Source organism: Nuphar pumila, chromosome 4 (genome assembly GCF_984573655.1).
Source record: "Nuphar pumila chromosome 4, dmNupPumi1.hap1.1, whole genome shotgun sequence".
Lineage (NCBI taxonomy): Eukaryota > Viridiplantae > Streptophyta > Magnoliopsida > Nymphaeales > Nymphaeaceae > Nuphar > Nuphar pumila.
Window position 1 is genome coordinate 135,934,868 of NC_143252.1, and position 21,301 is coordinate 135,956,168.

Sequence of the window (21,301 nt, forward strand, 5' to 3'; positions counted from 1 at the left end):
CCCTGCCAGATGAGCAGAGTCCTTGTGGGCGCACGTTCCTTACCACAAGGGCAAACCTGATTAGTTTTTTAGGTCAATGAGCTCGCAATTGAGTGAGATGATTTTCTGAGATTATCTGCAAAAAATGAATAATAATCATTGATTCAAACAATAAAATAAAATAAAATTGACTAAATAAACGACGAGGAAATTAGCGTCCCAACCCATTTTTCCTGGCGCGTGCTCTCTCTCTCTCTCTCTAGTCGGCTCGATATGGTTTGCTAGATTCCTTCGTTTGGATTGTGCGATGGATAATGACCACTAAGGGATGGCGGTCCGTTTTAACGAGAAGCTCGCCTTCTCTGTGAATTCTTCGCCTTTCCGTCGCCGGCTTTTCGTTTAACTCTGCTGTTCCTTCTTTTTGTGCGTTTCTTGATCGATTGGTCGCGCACCCGCAGGAGTTTTCTTGATCGATTGGGTTCACACCCACAATAAGATGTGGGGAGATGGTCGCTTCTATTGGGGAAGGAAGGAAATTGGTGCGAAAGGAGTTGTGGTGGCTTTCGTTTGGATGTCTAGTCAGGACAAGCACGTGAGACCGTACGTTAAGCTGTACTCTTCTCTCGGATGGAATTCGTTGGTCTGCCACTCCAATTTCTTGAATCTGTAAGTTTTTCTTATTTGGGTATCTCTAAATTTTGATGTTTGATGCGGTTTGAGTTTTTTCTCGCTCGGTTGGGCGTTTGGGTGTGTTGGTCAGATTCTGTTGCTCGTTTTTGCCTGTAATTTGAGTTGATTGATCTTTTTGTGGAATTTCTTTTTCGGGCTCGTTTTAGTCTATTGATCTGGATGATTGTTTTTTTGTGAGTTTTCTTTCTTTTTTGCAAATTCTTGATGTCTATACGATTATCGGTGTTGATTTCTGTTGTTTTTTTTGCCCTTTTTTGTTCAATTGCGTACTTATATTCTTTGCTGTTCAGTTTGATGTAGGGATTAAATAGATTGGGTACTTACTGTTTGAGTTGTTGTTTTCGGTCACGAAGAAGGCTAGATGACCTGCAAATGTAGTTTTGATTCCAAATAAGGGTGTTGTTCTTATTTCAGTTATGTGGTGCTAACTTGTAACTGGTCATGCACAATCTGGAGTAGCAGGAACTATGAATTGCAACAATTCGTCAGCAGTTTATTCTACCAGATGCAACTATCGATTACAATCTAGTGTTGTGGGAACTGGGAGCATATCGTTGTTAAATTAGTTGATCATGAGTCTAGCTGTTGGTATATGTCGTGAAATGGTTTTGTTTGGTCATGTAGGTTTTGGTCTAGGGAGATTCTGTTTCTATAATGAGGATCAAGCCTTAGGGCCTGTTTGCATGTCACAGAAAAGAGGAGTTTTCCACGGAAATGCATGGGCACCTGTGCCATTTTTGCGGTCCCCACAATGCAACACAAATGTGGGAGCTGCTTTCCTCGCGGAAAGCAGCCCTCATTTTACACACTGGACCAGAGTTACCGGAAGCTTCTTAGATAGGTGGGAAGCCCGCTTCCCGGAAACTCACTTCGGAAGGGCGATACTTCTCGCTTTTGAAACTTGATGAGAATTTCGATTCTCACACGCTTCATCTATTCTTCTTATGTGTTGTCTCACTCTACTTTTCATTTTTTCCACTCACGCTTCTCACTTACTTTCATGTGCTTTCTCTAAATTGGCAGTCATCATCTTTAGATTTTGTTAAAAAAATAATTCTTACACTAAAAAATCATGAAATTTAATAATAATCACTTTTATTTTAATTTTTATTTGCATTCCATTTTGATTCTCATTCATTTTTTATATTATTTTTTTATTCCTCGCTTCCCGCTTCCTATATATTTTAAAATGCATCGCTTCTCACTTCCGCTTCCCGTATCGTTTCCCACTTCTACTTCCTAGTTTGGCAACCTTGCACTGGATCCCCCTTTCCACAGATTCAGTTCCCATCGAGGGGGGTTGGTCCAATTCATTTTCTGCGAAAGGTGTCGCGGCACCCTCTTCCGTGACAAGCAAACACATCCTTAGGGGGCGTTTATGTGGTGGGGAAACACCTGCAGTGCACAAGTTAGTGCAGAGTGTGTTACCGCGGAAACACAGTCTGGCCACCCCCATCAGACTTCGTTTCCACAGTAAATAGGGGTCAAGCGCAGAAAATAATCGGAAGACGGGGGACTTTCTGCGTGGAACAGAGTTCCATTGTTTGCATTTGACACACCATCACATGTGGACCCCACAGAAAAGGCCCTTCTTACCGCAGAAAGAAGGCCTTTTCTGTGACATGCAAACATACCCTTATTCTCTTAGGAAAAAGCTGAACTTTAGGGGCTGGATCATGAGTTATGAAGATAATGAATTTTTGGAGCAGGCATAGTTGAAAGGAATAAATCCAAGTGAAGCAAATGGGTCTGCGAAATGTTTGACATGATTGATGTACTCAAAGAGAAATGAACATGGGATCATTGTGGAAGGCCTCTTCCAGTTATATGCAGCAAACTCCATGGATGGCTTTGTCTAATGTGTCAAATGGTCATTTAATGTTGATAGTTCTTAGACGGAACGAGTTGCAGGAAGATGTGTTGACTAATCATCCTTTGGTGTATCCGGGTTGCTGCAGGCAAGATTCAAATCCTGCAGGCGTTGAATAGGATAGTGCAACTCTACCCATCTGTTAGACCCTTGGTGTTGCCAAGTTTGCACTTGTCACATATGTAGTGACACAAGTAAAGGCAACATTTTCTTCATCATGAAATTCTTATTTCAGAAGTTTTAGTTTTGTTGGTTTATATCATGAAAATTATCTCAATATACAAAATGAAAACTAAGAGTGAATATTTTCTAGTGAATAAATGAATTAGATATTTTGCAAAACAAGTAACTTTTGGTTTATGATCTATGTAATACAAACTCTTCTAACAGAGCACCGCACCCACATCACACCTGCACCCATGCAGGTGCAACACTTGGACACGACTCCTTTGTGTCAGGTGAAGTCAACCACTCTGAGGTCTATTTCTTTTCAAAAATAGATTTAGTTAACCCTAACCAAGTCCAGTTTTATCTATATTATATATAAAATTATAAATACATAATGCACACACATACACGTAGTGTTAACTTAAAACTGTTATATATATATATATATATATATATATATATATATATATATATATATATATATATATATATACCCTCCCCGCAACCCTGCATCCATTTTTTTTTAAAGTGCTGCATCGCCGCATCCGCACCCACATCTGCAGCCGCAACAAATGTTGATAGATTGAAGTAATGACGATAATATTGTTATGCACTCAAAATGTCAAATTTGATCATTCCAATCTCTCCCAATTTTATCAAATATGAACACACACATTACAGTTATCATGATATTTGAGAAAGCCAAAGATGTTTATCATGATAATCACATCCAAACAAAAACTTATGTTTCTACTACATTTTACTTTTTCTTTTCACATTGAGAACTTTTTTTTCCATACCTTTGGGTTCCTCTTGCTTCTAGCATTAACTCCAAAGTGAATGATTTTCTATGCAAAGTGAAGCAAAAGATACTTGTCTACTTCAACTTGAAGTGAATGCCAAATATAATGTTGCTTCCAATAGATATCATCACTTGAAAAGTTCATGGTGAAATAAGCAATTTAACTTAAACTTTTCAGAAGAATTTCTGCCAAATACATATATTTTTTGAACATCTGTTAAATGGCTCCTATCACTTCAAGGCTTTGACAGAACTTAACTTTGGCCATCAATATCAGACTTCATTTTTTTGTAAGCTTATTCAAAGGCCTATACTTGGTGGACCAATGGTTAACCACTGTTTGAGGCAATTATGAGGTTGTTTAGCGGGCCATCAGGCCAGTTGAACTTTGACTTGTTATATATAATAAGATTTGATCGAATGATATCTTCTTGGTCATGAAGAATTTGATATTCATAAAAAGGTGGGAGTTGATGTATCTGATAAGCTCTATCCAGATATGTACTTATATGGTTTCTAATGAAGCTTACCTACTTGTGTAAGTATTAGTATACATTGGGGCTTCTTACCTATTTGTGCAAGTATTAGTATAAATTGGGGCTTTCTCTATTAAAAAAAACAGAGATTTGAGAGATTTTGATGATAATGAAAGCAAAGCAGGTTCAAAACCTTACTTTGTTCATTCCAGAGTTACCGGAAGCTTCTTAGGTAGGTGGGAAGCCTGCTTCTCGGAAACTTGCTTTGGAAGCGTGATACTCCTCGCTTCCGAAACTTCATGGGAACCTCGATTCTCTCACGCTTCTTCTATGCTTCCCACATGCATGGTATATGCTTCCTATATGTTTTTCTCACGTTTCTTTTTATGTTTTTCATGTATTCTCTCATGCTTCCACTCAATTCCCATGTACGTTCTCTAAATTGGTAACCATCATTGTTAGATTTTAACAAAAATTTAGCTCTTTTACTGAAAAATCATGAAATATAAGAATAGTCAATTTTATTTTAGTTTTTGTTTGCTTCTTGTTCGATTCCTATTCAGTTACCATATTGCTTCATTTTTTATTCTTATTTCGCTTTCAAATTGATACTTCACTTTTCGCTTCCTATAAATTTTAAAATGCCTTCTCGCTTATGCTTCCTGTATCGTTTCTCGCTTCCACTTCCTAGTTTGACAACCTTGGTTAATTCTTATTGCATTTCCCTTTTATTTAAGAGATCTAATTATAGCATATTAGAGGAAGATATTTCTCCACTCTTAATTGATGAGTAGTGGATGTACATCTTTTGGTTGTGATAGTTGGTCTTGCTTAATTTTTTGGTGGTTGCTTTTCATTGTCTTCAGTAGCTTTTAGTATTGGTTTTTCTTCCTTTTGATTTTCTGCAAACTAGCTATCGTTTATGTGCATGTCTTATCTAAATATGTAAAAATTTGTGCTGCCTTACAGATTGGCTTTTATTTGTAAGTGACATTTCAAGCTTTATATTACATGGCTAGATTTAGTTGCATAGAGAACACATTCTATCATGACTTTGACAACTGACACATAAAGACCACTTTAACGATGGTATTTCTCTCATTGCCATCAATAAATTCCTGAAACATAAATTGAGCTTGCCTTTATAGTATCGAGAGTTGCATAGTGTCTTCTAGAGTTACCGGAGGCTTCTTAGATAGGTGGGAAGCCCACTTCCTGGAATTTCGCTTTGGAAACACGATACTTCTAGCTTCTGAAACTTGATGAGAATCTCGATTCTCTCATGCTTCTCATATGTTTTTCACACACTTCATCTATTCTTTATATATATTTTTTCACTCTACTTTTCATGTTTTTTATGTGTTTCCTCTTACACTTCTCACTCACTTTCATATGCTTTCTCTAAATTGGCAGTAATCATTTTTAGATTTTGTTAAAAGTTTAATTCTGACACTAAAAAATCATGAGATTTAAGAATAATCACTTTTGTTTTAGTTTTTATTTGCATTTCATTTCTATTCCCATTTAATTCGTATATTGCTTTTTTTATTCCTCGCTTCCCGCTTCCTATACATTTTAAAATGCATCGCTTCACACTTCCGCTTCATGTATTGTTTCCTGCATCCGCTTCCTAGTCTGGCAACCTTGGTCTGTTCAAGGAAAAAGACCCAGAAGACCAAATATAAGGAACTGAAATACCTTAAAAAGTTAGTGATGGATCTTGGTTTCAAGTATTTTGATGTAGGTATAGTCGCACGTGAGTGTTTTCACCTCTTCCGCTAAATCTGTAGATCTAGCCTGGTCATACATGACTTGGGCCTCTCCAAGGTAGGAATAGAGCAATCTCTTGAAAATCACATGCAAATTAGCCTTTTAAGGTTAAATTTTAGAGAAAATCTAAATTTTGAATTTTTTAGGGTTGAGAACACTGGAGTGGGGAAAATAAGGTCAAAATTCCCTATTAATGCTTAAAGATTCAGCAATCTTTCAAAAAGTCAGAAAAAAGTAAAAGCAAAGAAAATGCATTGGTAAACTATTAGTTCCAACGTGCTTCAACATGCTAAGGTCTCATACTGTATTTTGAATCTTTGATACAATGCTACAATATATCATATTCAATACAGTACAACATTTGTAACACTGGATTCTACTAGTTTAAATTTTCTTTAGTAATACTGATTCTAATATATGCATTTATCGTCCTCTATCCTTTAAGTACATTCTGTCCTCTTAACCTTTTTCTAATTTAGCATTTGAATTTGTCACTTATTGTGTTATAAATCCAATAATTTTCATATCAAGGATTTTGCGAGTTTTGAAATCCATGTGAATATGTTTCTTTGAGGGAGCATAAACCTATTTGGAATAGATCTGCATATTGTTTGTTTAGTATGACTAAATAATGGTTAATTTATAGGTTTTTCCCTGACAAAGCCATGTCGCTTGCACTTAGCATCATGGACGAGCTTATCAAGGTCAGTCTTGTTTCCTAAGAAATAATAGGAAGACTATTTTTCAAACATGTACCTATGCAGTTTTGTATCTGTACTTTCTTTGCAGGTGGTCAAGCTCAAACCATGTCCTGTTGTTCTAGCTGCATTTTCTGGTGGGACAAAAGCTTGCATGTACAAGTTTCTTCAGGTATTCCTTGCACTTAAACATACATACATACATGCATACGTACATACATGCATACATACATACATACATATACTTTATATTTATATGGCTAGTGTCCTTGTAGATTTGGTAGAGTCCATGTTACTCGACTTTATGCTATGTGTGCACCTCACCATAGCATTTGTGCATACAACATGGGTACATGTAGCTAAGCATATTTACATTTATATGTTACCTGCTAAGATGTACTAACACAGATTTTTCTCAGATAATTTATGGGAATATTGAAGGGCGTTTAAGCCAGGTATTTTCACAACCTTTCAGAATTTTAAGATTATTTATTATTCTATTTAGTCTCTTTTCGGGCAAGTGGAATAAGTAAAACTGTAGACTGAGGGAAATATATATGACAAGAGAATGCGATGAGACATTGCATGGTCACATCTGCAGAAATTTTTTTCAACATGGTGGCTAGATTCATTACATCACATGCAGGAATGCTAGTGTCTTTATAGTGTGAACTTTAATTCCTATGGATTAGAGTTGTCAGTTTTGATCTGGTATTAGTTTAACTTCGAGATATTAAAACTATGAACTTGACATTGAGATTCTAGTATCACATATGGCTTGAATGAAGAAACAGGCTATTCAATGATAAGTCTATCCATATCGTAGTTATGCGTAGAATAATCCAAGCTGAGATTTTTTATTGTGCCAAGATTAAATCGTGCAACTCAGGCCTTCAATGGCTCGGCCCTCCTTGTAGTAGTTCTGATAGTCTTTCCAAAACAAAAAGTGAGACATTCTCAAAAGCCATCATTTTTTGAGATGTCTAAGTTTTTCAGAGCTAAGGTTTGTTTTTTGAATCAGGTAAAACCCACTGGGTAATTCACATGAATATGATGTTAGACTCATGCATAAAAGCCATAATGACTTTCTAGTATTGGGGATAAGATTAGCATCACAATTTTTAGGAGATAAAACTGACTTATGTTTCCTCTGGGATACACGAATATCTTGGCATTTTTTGGAAAGGTAAGTAAATTCTATGTTATAAAAAATTTTGATTCTCTGGATGGAAATATCATAAAATTATTGTGATAGGCGGAAAATGTGCTAAATTGAGGTTACATGAAACTAAGGTTTTTTTTTTAATATAATGTGATTTTAACTTGATAAAATTCAGTTTATGACGGGTGTTGACTATGATAAAAATAATGGATTGAGTTTGAGTTTGACTAGTGAAATATATTGCAAATGCTTCTTCCATTCTTTGGAGAACCTCTTTTTTTCCTGAGAAAGGTGGCAGGGCATGAACAGCTGGAGATGGAAAAGGCAGCTTCTCACCCTGTTTCTAGTAGAAACAAGTCCTAAAAGAACGGATTTTTGAGGACATGATTATTACATGAAGTTGTTGAAATAAATTGCTCAGTATGTCTAGATTTGGTAAAATCACATGGGACTGATGTGATTCTGCATTTTTGAAATATCTAGTGGGTGCTGATCTGGGTTCTCCTGAAAGTATCATTTTTGTCCAGATTTTGGAAGTCTATAGGTAACAATTTCTGTGACAGTTTGAAAAACTGAATAAAACACGAAAGAAGCATGTATATGTGGACACACATGCAAGAGAGCAACAGAGAGGGGTGGGGGTGGAGCTGTGATGCATGGAAGATGGGAATCTTTTGTAAGCTGATTTAGGTGCACTCTAAGCTGGAAGCATCTCTTTCCCCCCAGGAACTGGCCTATAAACAACAAATTGATCACTTAATTTGATTAAGCTATTCTCAAATGGTTGTTTTATGTCTTAAACATCTTCACATGATCATTGCCTCTTGGACACACTTCCAGAAGTAATTGTGCTGTAATCTTCCAGACAAACTTCAGAAGTTTCACCAACTCCCTAACCATAATCCAAAAACCTGACACACTGCCATTTCAATAGGTCTTGACTTTTCAGGATATACATTTAATAAAGATATTAGTATTTCCTTGTAACATCAATCCAGTCACTGGAGTAAACTCATCCAATAAGTGGACACTTAATTTGCTTAATGATTGTAAGAATCAGAATATCATTATCAGTGTGTTGGTATGTGCTTACTGCCAGTAAGATGTTTGTGTGGTGAAAGAGTTGCTGGTTTCATGCTATGACATCCAACGCTTTCTGTAGTTGATATCTTACCTGGACTTTCTATGTTGCAAATATATTTAGACGCCCTTTTTGTCCCCTTTTCTTGTTAATATTTTAAGAAATTCCATATGATACCCATATTTTGCCTATGATTTCAGATCAGGTTTCACCTCTATGACATTCTCAAAAAAGTCCCATCTCTCTTTTTTTCATCAGATGAAGTAACTACCCTTTTCTTAGAATGGTCCTATTTTACAAACATTATCTAGATAAACCCAAGTAGATCAAATGCAAAGGACATGGAAAAATTGACCGCCTTTCTCGGATGCTCAAACTGTGAGCAGTGCAAGAACATGATGCCTTAAGAATGTTTACAGAATGGGGGTTATCAAAGTTAACTCATCATTGAGGGCAAATGTCCTTTTATTATGTAAGGGCAAAATGCGGAACTTACTGCAAAGTTTGACATTCTTGTCACGAAATGGTATGCACTCCATGATAATCTCCAAGACTCCAAACATTATACATTTGAACAACAAACTTGAGAATTAAAGGATACACATCAAAATGTAAATAAATAATTTTATTCATAATGGACATGAAAAAATACAAAATAAAATTACATTCAAGCCTTACTACAATACCTCAAAGAATAATAATACACAACCCTAATACTACCCACCACACTCTCAACCTTACACACACACACACTTTATTTATAGAGGAGAAAGGAAGGAAGAAGTAAAGGAGAGGAAGTCCTCTCAATAGCCAAAAAAAGAGAAGCCTCTCAATGGCTAAAATTCTAGCCGTTGGGTTTTAGTCCAACAAGTTTGACTAGCTCTCCGGCTAGAATTTTTAGCCGTTGGGACTAAGTGACTTAGTCCCCAATATATATATATATATATAAAAGGATACATTTAATCTTAACAACTCTCCCTCAAACTTACAATGACTCATTGTAAGTTTGCAAATACAAATAAGCAACCCATTACATAAAATATTATTTGTCTTCATCAATTTCTTTCATTCATTGCTTCCTTCGGGAGGTGCTCTATCATATGCTCCATTACATAAGGGATCTTTAATTATCATCAATCCTTGAAAACCTGTAAATAGAGCCAACAAAACACTCAATTATACAAAAATATATCTTAAGAAGATTTCAAAGGATAATAATATTAGCTATTTATTATGAAGAGAGGATGACCAAGCACACAATATAAAAACTATTTAATTTAACATCATTTAAAGAGAACAAAACATTAATTTCAAATAAGATAAACTTTTATCATTTTAATCATACATGAAAATATGCATTATTTAAAGTGAATACACATATTAATCACATAAAAAACATGATCATTAAAGAAAGAACTTACAAAAGAGTTAAAATCACAAGACAATTTTACACAGCGGAAGACATAAAAGACAAAAGTGTTAAAGAAACATTAACTTTTCAAAAGATAATACCAAGTGTCAAATACACACAATAGCTACTATGGGCATACACATAAGAGATTGTGCTAATGAGATGCTTAGAAAAGTATGTAATGAAATATGCAGAATTACAAAAAGAAAAAAAGTGCAAAAGCACATACAAGTCCAAGCATGGACAACACAAAGATACGAAGGTGCAATATATGCACAAAAGTGCATAAGCACAAGTCCACTATGAGACAATACAAAGAGCCAACAAAGGGCAAAACAAGCAAAAAATAATATATATTTGTTTATTGAATATATGCTTGAAAAAACATAACTTTATGCAAATTATGCAAGACAATTAATCATGGGAATCCACTCATGCAACTAAAGTATATATAATGAAAAATGCATGAAAATATTTTAACAACCATTTCTCATAGAAGAGAAAATGAGTTTAGAAAAATTACGAATAGATTTTAAAAATTTCATACATCACAATAAATAAATTTTGCATATTAAAACACTAGTTTGACCAACACAAGCAATCACCTCCTAAGTCTTCAAACCTCAAATATCAAGTATATCAATGACTAGAACAAGAACATAAACATCAAGCCATTAAAGGGCCAAAGACACACACGAAGGTGTCTAAATATCTCTTGTCTACATATAATGACACTTAAAACAAGTGTATCAGTGACTAAAACAAGAGCATAATGCAAACAATGGGCTAAAATCACACACGAATGTGTGAATAAACATCTATTGTCTACATATAATGACACTTAGAAATCAAGTATATCACTGACTAGATCAAGAGTATAATGCCAACAATGGGCTAAAATCACACACGAAGGTATGAATAAACATCTCTTGTTTACATATACATCTCTTGTCTACATATAATGATACCTAGAAATCAAGTGTAACAACGACTAAATCAAGAGTATAGTGTCAATAATAGGCTAAAATCACACACGAAGGTGTGAATAAACATCTCTTGTCTACGTACAATGACACTTAGAAATAAAGTGTATCAGCGACTAGGTCAAGAGTATAATACCACCAATGGGTTAAAATCACACACGAAGGTTGAATAAACATCTCTTATCTATATAAAATGACACTTAGATAAGAGGCACAATAGGAGGAAAGGTAAGAGAGCTTGTAATGAAAAAACAAACTAATGCTATCAATAAGAATAAAAATTTTAACAATCTTTTAAAACTTCATGGTTTCATAAATAGATAACCATCACACATAAACAGAGTTATAATCATCCATAATAACAATGATCATACAACAAATGAGTGATGCAACACATTCAGATCCAGAAATCAAACAACTGTCAGTTAGAGCCAAACCATAAGTTGACAGTCTAAACTGACATAAAACGAGGTGCACACAACTCACCCCAACATCTCTGAATAAAAAATAACAAGGCCAAGAGATATGATGCATTATATAAATTTTTGTGATGAACAAATCAAAATGCTATAAAAAGGCAATACATACTCATATAATTCAATTTTCAAATAGGTGAGTTCAGATCAAATATTCGATTTAAAAAGACAAGTTTCAAATCAAAATTAATATAAGTTGGGTAAAAACCTTAGCACAAAAAAAACTTAGTGCAATCACATGCACAGCAATATGTCAATGGATGCAATTATATGCAATACATGATGTCTTATCACAATTTTCATAAACTTGTATAAGCAAATACCAAGTCATACCTAATATAAAGGCTTTCATAGAAGTGACAGAATTATGAAGTTTGAGAATCCTTCAAAAGATCATAAATCCATTAATGAGAAACAAGTGCACTAAGCATTATCATATACAAAAGATCAATAAATCTCTTTAAAGAGACTACATATGACAAGAAGTTAGAGCTAAATCATAAGTCTACTATGAAGCAATTGAAGACAATCAAATGGAGATTCTCAAGAGTTATATAAAAAAAAACATAAATGCACTAGTGCACAAGTACACAAATAAAAAAACACTAGTGGGCGAGATACAAAGAGCCATCTAAGGGCTACATACAATCCTCACAAAGAGGAACAAAAGACAAAAACAATATAGATGTTTTTTATAAAATACTCCCTAAGAGTCATAAAAATCCCCATATATCCATATATATGATCACACTGAACAATAGATTTTTCTCATAATGTAACATTCTTCAATAAGCATGACGTAGAATATCTATACGCAATAGAGAAATCATAAAAGATAAACTTATTTTTTATATGACACCAAGTCATGCTTATGCCATTCAATAAACTCTTCTTTAGGCATATACCAAAAAGAAAATCTTAATCCAATACGTGTTATTTGAAAATAATCTTTATTTAATAGAACAATATCGCTCAATATATATGAAATAATATATTCAAAAATAGATCACGATAAAAGATCATTCTTGATTATATCATAATATATTAAAAATTCCAAAGTTTTAGTATTTTGCAAAAACACATAATATTTTAAGAAGCCACATATTCAACTTTGAATTAATAACTACAATGATGTTCTCTAAGGAACACACTCACAATACCCATAAAGGGAATAAGAAAAGAAGTGTTCTGAAAGAACACAATCACAAATCCCACAAAGGGGATACGCAATAAGACACAATATATATATATATATATATATATATTATGCAAATGAAATGAGTTGTGTAAAAGTAGATATATCTTTGTAAAATATAGTTTTTCACTATACATATCCATAATCTAAAACATATCAAAACACAACAATTTTCACATACTTCAAAATATATATATAGTTATATATATATAACTATATATAGTTATTTAACATAACTCCTTTTAAAACTTACCATACATATAAAATACAAGAAGCCAAAGATACATACCAGAATGTAAAATCCTTTCCAAGTCTCCGATGCCTCGCTGTGATACCATGTCACGAAATGATGCATATTCCAATGCACTCCATGATAATCTCCAATATTCAAAATATTATACATTTGAACAACAAACTTGATAATTAAATGATACACATCAAAATGTAAATAAATTATTCATAATGGGCACGAAAAGAAATACAAAATAAAATTACATTCAAGCTTCACTACAATACTTCAAAGAATAATAATACACAACCCTAATACTACCTGTCACACTCTCAACCCTTTTATTTATAGAGGAGAAATGGAGGAAGAAGTAGAGGAGAGGAGGAGAGGAAGTCCTCTCAATAGCCAAAAAAGGAGAAGCCTCCCAACGGCTAGAATTCTAGCCGTTGGGATTTGACTTAGTCCCCAATATATATATTGTAAATATATATATATAGATTATAATAAATATATATAATATATACATATTGTATATATATAAAAATATATATACATGTGAACATATACGTGTAATGAAAAGAGGCGGAAGCACCAATAGAGCAAAAAACACTCTTTAAGAGTGACCACTAGAACCAAAAGCACAAACACTAAATGTGCACACACAAAACTCTCAAAAGTGGAAAATGACTTAAAGTCATAAGTTGGATATTATTGAAGAAAAATGAAGAGAAGGGTGAAAACCCAATACATTTACAAGGGGGAGCCTCCTCTATATATAGAGGAGGAGAGCTTAAAGGAAGACCATAAAGGGGGCTCCCTTCTAGTCGTTGGGAGCCCCAACGGTCATAAATATGACTGTTGGGGCCCCAACGACTAGCTAGGTGGGGCCCCTTATGGTCCTTTAAACCAAAAACTGAAAAGGTAAAAAGAAAAAGGAAAAAGGGGAAAAAGAAAGAAAAAGAAAAAAAGAAAAAAGGAAAAGGTACATGTGGATTTACCAAAACACCCCTGTCGGGTTTTTGGTTTGTACAGAAAAATAAAAATAGATATATTATGTATATATATATACATATATATACTTATATATATATATATATACGAATGTATATATATAAGTATATGTATATATATAAGTATATGTATATATATAATTTAACATGCCCCCTCAAACTTTACGGGGAGAAGACCGAAAGTTTGCCAAGAAGAAACATGAATCGTGGAGTTGGGAGCGCCTTGGTGAAGAAGTCAGCCAGTTGATATTCTGAAGTGACATATGGTAATGTGATGGTCCCTTTGAGATATTCGTCTCGAACATAATGACAATCCATTTCGATATGCTTGGTCCGCTCATGAAAGGTGTGATTGCTGGCAATGTATATCGCACTTTTGTTATCACAACAGAGCTTGGTGGGAGTAGAAATGTGAACGCCCATGTCACCAAGGAGACTTCTGAGCCATACGATTTCCATAGTTGTCATTGCCATAGCCCGATATTCAGCTTCAGTAGATGATAGTGAGACCTTCTGCTGCTTCTTGCATCTCCACGAAATGAGAGATTCACCTAAAAAAATGCAAAGACCCATGATTGAGATACGATCATTGGGATTTCCTCCCCAGTCAGCATCAGTAAAAGCAGTCAATTCAAGAGATGAGGAAGAGGATAAGAAGAGTCCCTTGGAGATGGTATTTTTGATATATCGCACAATTCTCATTACGGCCGCCATATGAACCGAAGTAGGTGCATGCTGAAACTGGCTTGCTGCATGAACCGCATGAGCTATATCTGGACGTGTGATGGATAGATAGGTGAGGGATCTGATTAATTGTCGGTAGGGGGTTGGATCCTCAAGAAGAACACCATCTTCAAGTCTCAGTTTTGCATTGACAAATTCGAGAGTCTCAACTTTCTTTTCATCAGATATTCCTGATTTGGTACAAATTTCTGCAGCTAATTTCATTTGAGATAAGATGTATCCTCGCGCGGAATAAGCCACTTCAATTCCTAAAAAATATCTCAAATATCCAAGATCAGACATATCAAAAGTTTCTTTTAACATAGACTTAACATCATTTACTCCTTTTTTGTCATTCCCAGTGATGATCATATCATCAACATACAGCAGAAGCATAATAATGGAGTCACCTGTCCTTTTAACAAAAAGAGCAGTGTCAGTATAGCAAGACGAAAAACCTAAATTGATTAATACATTACTAAACCTGTCATACCAAGCTTTAGGAGCTTGCTTAAGTCCATATAAGGCCTTTTTTAATTTCAAAATTTTTCCATTTAAATTCATACCTGGAGGCGGTTCCATATAAACTTCTTCATTCAAATCACCATTCAAAAAGGCATTTTTGACATCAAGTTGAAAGATTGACCATTTTTTAACTGAGGCTATAGCAATAAGTGCTCGAACACTAGTCATTCGAGCAACAGGGGCAAAAGTTTCATCATAATCTACCCCATACTCTTGGCATATCCTTTGGCTACCAACCTAGCCTTATATCTTTCCAATGAACCATCACTCTTAGTTTTTACTTTAAAAACCCATCTACATCCAATGGGTTTTTTGCCAATAGGAAGATCAATGATTTTCCAAGTTTGCGCCCTTTTAAGAGCATTAAGTTCTAGTTCCATAGCTTCATTCCAATGAGCATATTGTTTAGCATCATTGTAATGAGATGGTTCATAAAAGGAGTGTAGAGCAAGTAGGCATGCTCGAAAGTTAGGAGAAAAAGAATCATAAGAAACAAATCTATTTGGTACTTTGGAAATACGATTTGATTTTCTTTGGGAGGTTTCTTCGATTTACTCACTTTGAGAGAATTTTTCAAGGGCACAAGGAGGATTCCTTTCATTTCTTCTAGAGTAGACTTGTATTTGACTTGAAACATTTTCTTCTAAGTTTTGATCATCATTTGGATGTTCAAAATGATCTTCACTAAGGGATTCACTAGGATCAATATGATTATCTATGATGTTTTCTTGAGGCAACAAGTCAAATAGAAAGGAATAATCAATATTTTCATTTGGTTGGTGCGAAAAACCATTTTCCTCTTCAAGGAATGTGACATCTTTTGAGATATAAAGTTTGTTCTTAAGTATATCAAAACATCGATAACCTTTTTGTTTTTCGCCATATCCCAAAAAAATACATTCAATAGCCCTAGGAGAAAGTTTATCATTTTTGTGAGTTAGAACAAAGCATTTACATCCAAAGATTCTTAGTCTTTTATAATCGGGAGACATATTGTAAAGTTTTTCAAATGGAGAAAATTTTTTCAAAGAGGATGAAGGAGTTCTATTGATAAGATATGTTGAGGTTAGAACCGCTTCGACCCAAAAGGATTTTGGGATATTTTTTGAAATTAATAACGTTCTTGTAGTTTCTATTATGTGTCTATGCTTTCTTTCCGCAAGACCATTTTGTTGCGGAGTGTTGGGACAAGAGCGTTGGTGACAAATTTCATTTTCTTTTAAATAGCTTTGAAAATCATTGGACATATATTCGCCTCCCGAATCGGACCTAAGAATAGATAGATTTCCCAAAAATTGATTTTTAACCATTGCATGAAATTGTTTAAAGAAGGAGAAAACTTCGGATTTGTGACTTAGGAAGTAAATCCACGTAAATTGAGTGAAGTCATCAATAAAGACCACATAATACGAAAATCCTCCTTTAGACAAAATAGGGGAAGGTCCCCACACATCGGAATGAACAAGTTCAAATGACCGAGTGGTAAAGTAACTTCTTTGAGGAAATGGAGTAGCTTTAGATTTCCCAAAAATGCAATCTTTACAAGTCATGTGATTGTCTTTACAAGTATTGTTCAAAAACGGAAAAAGAGACATTTTTACAAAATTTGGATGACCAAGTCTCTCATGCCAAATTCCAATACTTTTGTCTTTTACAAGATTGCAAGATGACTTAGATGGAAGAGTCAAAAAGTCCATAAAATAGAGATCACCCCTTCTATGGCCTTGCCCAATCAGCTTCTCTGACTGGAGATCCTGCACGGTGCAATCTTTAGGTGAGAAAGAGACTTGGCATCCATGATCGGTGATTTGAGAAACGGAAAAAAGATTTAAATTAATTTTTGGAACGATTCTTACTTTAGGAACAAAAAAGTTTTTAAAATCAAGTGTTCCAATACTTTCAATTTTAAATGATGTTCCATCGGTCGTTGAAACACAAGAGGATATGGGTTCAGAAAAAACATTTGAAAGAGAATTTTTATGAGATGTCATATGAAAAGAAGCACCAGAGTCTAGTATCCACATACCTGGAGGTGATGAAGAATAGGCGATGGCGGCTCCGGAAGTTGAAGAAGAAGTCTTGAGAAGATGTTGGAGAACTTCAGAGATATGATTAAGAGTTTCTTTGATATCTCCCTCTTTGGCACTTTCTTCTTCCTTCTTTGGAGAATTTTCTCCAACCGCGGCTACTTTTCCCTTAAGTTTGGGACAAACCGGTCTAATGTGCCCTGGTTCATTACAATAATGGCATATTATTCCCTTTCTAGGCCCATTGTTATTTTTGTTAAAGTGAGGAGGTCTATATGCTTTAACATTTGATCCGGGCCTAGTAACGGCCAAAACTTCGTCACTCTTAACACTTAAGCCAAGTCGAGTTTCCTCTTGGCATATTTTGGCAAGGGCGTCTTCAATAGGTAGAGCTTTGCTTCTATGGAGAAGAGATGCCCTAACTTGTTCAAATTCCGGGCGAAGACCATGAAGAAATTGAAAAAAGTGCTCATTTTCAATTTGTTCCCTTCTTAACTCAATATCTTCCGGAGCCACCCACTTAGGCTCAAGAAGAGCAAGTTCATCCCAAAGAGGGGTTAGAGAGCTAAAATAGTCCCGGACACTCATATCCATTTGTTTGGTGGAACAGATTTTTTCTTGACAAAAAAATTGTCGAGCAAGATCCTTTTGGGTATACATACCCTTAAGGAAAAACCAAACCTCATTGACCCTTCTAAATTTGGCAATATTAGCACAATTTTTAAGATCTACATTGTTCATAAACCATGCCAAAATTTTGGCATGGTTACTTTCCCAATCCTCAATTTTGGATTGATGATCATTAATAGCTTTGATGCGCTCATCGTCATTTAAAGTTTTTTCAACCTCATTTTCGATTTTGGTGAGAACAAGAGAGGGTTCGGGAGTAGTTCCCATAACAAAACCCCAAAGTTTCTTACCTCTTAGATGATTTTCCATCGCGGAGGCCCACATGAGATAGTTGGACCCATTTAGCTTAAAAGAAAGCTCCACTTTAGAGTCACGTTCCATCAGCACCAAATATCCTTCCTTTCTTCAAAAATTTGAAGGGCACACGTTCCAAGATAACAAAGAAAAGCCCAATCACCAACCAAGCTCTGATACCATGTAATAAAAAGAGGCGGAAGCACCAATAGAGCAAAAAGCACTCTTTAAGAGTGACCACTAGAACCAAAAGCACAAACACTAAATGTGCACACACAAAACTCTCAAAAGTGGAAAATGACTTAAAGTCATAAGTTGGATATTATTGAAGAAAAAGGAAGAGAAGGGTGAAAACCCAATACATTTACAAGGGGGAGCCTCCTCTATATATAGAGGAGGAGAGCTTAAAGGAAGACCATAAAGGGGGCTCCCTTCTAGTCGTTGGGAGCCCCAACGGTCATAAATATGACTGTTGGGGCCCCAACGACTAGCTAGGTGGGGCCCCTTATGGTCCTTTAAACCAAAAACTGAAAAGGTAAAAAGAAAAAGGAAAAAGGGGAAAAAGAAAGAAAAAGAAAAAAAGCAAAAAGGAAAAGGTACATGTGGATTTACCAAAACACCCCTATCGGGTTTTTGGTTTGTACAGAAAAATAAAAATAGATATATTATGTATATATACATATATACATATATATACTTATATATATACGAATGTATATATATAAGTATATGTATATATATATATATATATATATATTTATATATACATAATTTAACAATACGTATATATTATACTATATACAAAACGATACATTTAATCTTAACAGTTAGTTCCAGGTCCCTCTTTGATGGTTTTGATTAAAACATGGGTCTGTCTTAGGAATTTTGGCTAAAAGGTAGGACATGATACAGAATTTTGGCTAAAAGGATGCCTTAAGAATGTTTACAGAATGGGGTTATAAAAGTTAACTCATCCTTGAGGGAAAATGTCCTTTTATGATTAGGAAACTTAACTGTAAAGTTTGACATTCTTGCTGTATCCTTGCCTGACAGAAGTTAGTTCCAGGTCTCACTTTGATGATTTTGATTAAAACATGGGTCTGTCTTAGGAATTTTGGCTAAAAGGTAGGACATGATACAGAATTTGCCGTTATTTTTTTTCCACAGGGACACATAAGTTTAAGTAATAAATTTTAAAATTTGAAGCTGTCAGATTCTTTTACAAATATTTTCTAAGTTATGTTTTCTCTGATTACAATATTACATCATTCACATGTGAAGGGTGAGTACCAGCTAATCAGAGACTGCATCTCTGGACAAGTTTATGACTCGAGCCCCATTGACTTCACCAGCGACTTGGGCACTAAATTTTTTCTTCATCCATCTGTTCAAAAAATGTCTACTCCACCAAGGTTAGTCTCATGGGCTGCGAAGGCATTTGCTTCTACTTTGGATGCTCTGTTCCTAACCAGACATGAGGCACAACGTATGGAGTATTGGCAAACATTATACGCTTCAGTGGCAAGTTCTCTACCTAGACTGTTGAAATTCCTTAAAAATCTATATCCCATGAACACTATTTTATTATCTCCCTGTTGATTCAGAGGATGGGTCCGTTCCTTGTCTTCTGCTCAGAAGATGATGAGCTTGCTCCATACCAGACAATATGCGATTTTGTGAAACGTTTGCAAGATCTTGGTGGAGATGTTAAACTTGTCAAATGGCAAAGTTCACTTCATGTAGGTTAGTTTCTGCTTTTTTTTACCTTTTCCTTCTTTATCTATTACTGTGATTTTTTCCTCTAACAATGATTTCAAGATCTTCACATTGCTAAATCATTACCTGCAAACTGTTGTTAGTAATGGATGGATTTGTTGCAGGACACTATAAATGTTTCCCTACAGAATACAGTGCTGCTGTAGCTGAGTTTCTAGCAAAATCAGCTTTTCTTTATTCCCAGAGAAATGCTCAACCTCATGGTGGAAGCTCAGGCAACGGGGTAGCTTCTAATGAGATATCCAAGTCGGTCTGCAATCTGCATAAAGCAGCAGTGAACTCAAACCAGAGTTTTGGACGAGTTGCTGTCGGGCCGAGTGATCACTTTTTCTTGCCTAGCTCAGTGGAGTTCCTGGATACCAAAGGCACTGGATCTTTGCAGGATGAGCAGAAAGAAAGCTTACCTCATCTCTCCAATCCCACAAGCATCAATGCCCATGGCGTGCTTGGTAAAATACTCTTCGATGTGTGTGTTCCAAAGAATATTGAAGGTTGGGATGTCAAACATGTTGATTTGTTGCCTGGCCATGCATTTTCTTCAGCACATACAACAGCTTCTTTTAACGCGATCAAACGCATTCGGCGTTCAAGATTGTAAGTTCCAATGCACTCATCATTTATGCGGAAGTTATATCGTGAAATTAGAGGAATGGATTTCTGTCCTCATGGTGAGATGTTGGTCACTAGCAACAACGGAGAATGCATGGCTGCTCCATAGAATTGAGGGTTTTGAATGTCATATATGTAAATATGTCCGTTAAATTGGCAAAATGGTTGAGATTGAAGGCGATTGTTATTATGATGCTATCAACATAATAAGACAACCATCCTGCAGATTCTGAGATTATTGTACAGGAACAAACGACTTGGTAACTTGGCTTTGTAAATGAAGTGAGATAATGACCTTGTAATTAGCACTATCTACTAAAAAATATGTTGTTTCTGCTTCTGGCCAAGATTCGTCTTCTTGGTTGGATTAAGGAATATCAGTTTTCCTGTTTGTATGATCTTCCTGATGTTTTGCATCTTTTCTGAATGTCAACAGTGAAACTAAAAACCTTCACACTAATATGCCACCTTTTGTGTTAACAACCCATAGTCGCATTGGTACTTGATACACTAGCTTATTGCGTATTAGGCATACACATATCAGATACTGGTACAAAACTCATTTTGAAAATCATAAATAGAAGTATTAAATGTTTACAATACTCGTCTCAATTACTTGAGACACTGGTACAATCTCTAGTGGAAATTCTTCTCCATTACAATATGAACACTCATTTCTGTCAACCTCTTCTCATACAGTCAACAATGTCATTATAC

General features: G+C 35.1%; 1 protein-coding gene across 3 annotated transcripts; it reads left to right on the top strand.

The window, feature by feature from the left end:
• The first annotated feature begins 224 nt into the window (after positions 1 to 224).
• On the top strand, positions 225 to 20,931 carry LOC149841196 (uncharacterized). 3 transcript variants are annotated; one of them, XM_090003659.1, is made up of 8 exons: positions 225 to 645; positions 6,402 to 6,459; positions 6,545 to 6,625; positions 6,873 to 6,908; positions 19,481 to 19,720; positions 19,804 to 19,942; positions 20,080 to 20,424; positions 20,518 to 20,931. In XM_090003659.1, exons 1-8 carry the CDS (start codon positions 476 to 478, stop codon positions 20,571 to 20,573), a joined length of 1,125 nt encoding a protein of 374 aa, XP_089859785.1. In that variant the 5' UTR covers positions 225 to 475; the 3' UTR covers positions 20,574 to 20,931. The 3 variants fall into 3 exon arrangements, with proteins under 3 accessions (XP_089859785.1, XP_089859783.1, XP_089859784.1); XM_090003658.1 differs by having other exon boundaries at positions 274 to 313; positions 438 to 645; positions 20,080 to 20,931; XM_090003657.1 differs by having other exon boundaries at positions 20,080 to 20,931.
• Positions 20,932 to 21,301: the final 370 nt, after the last annotated feature.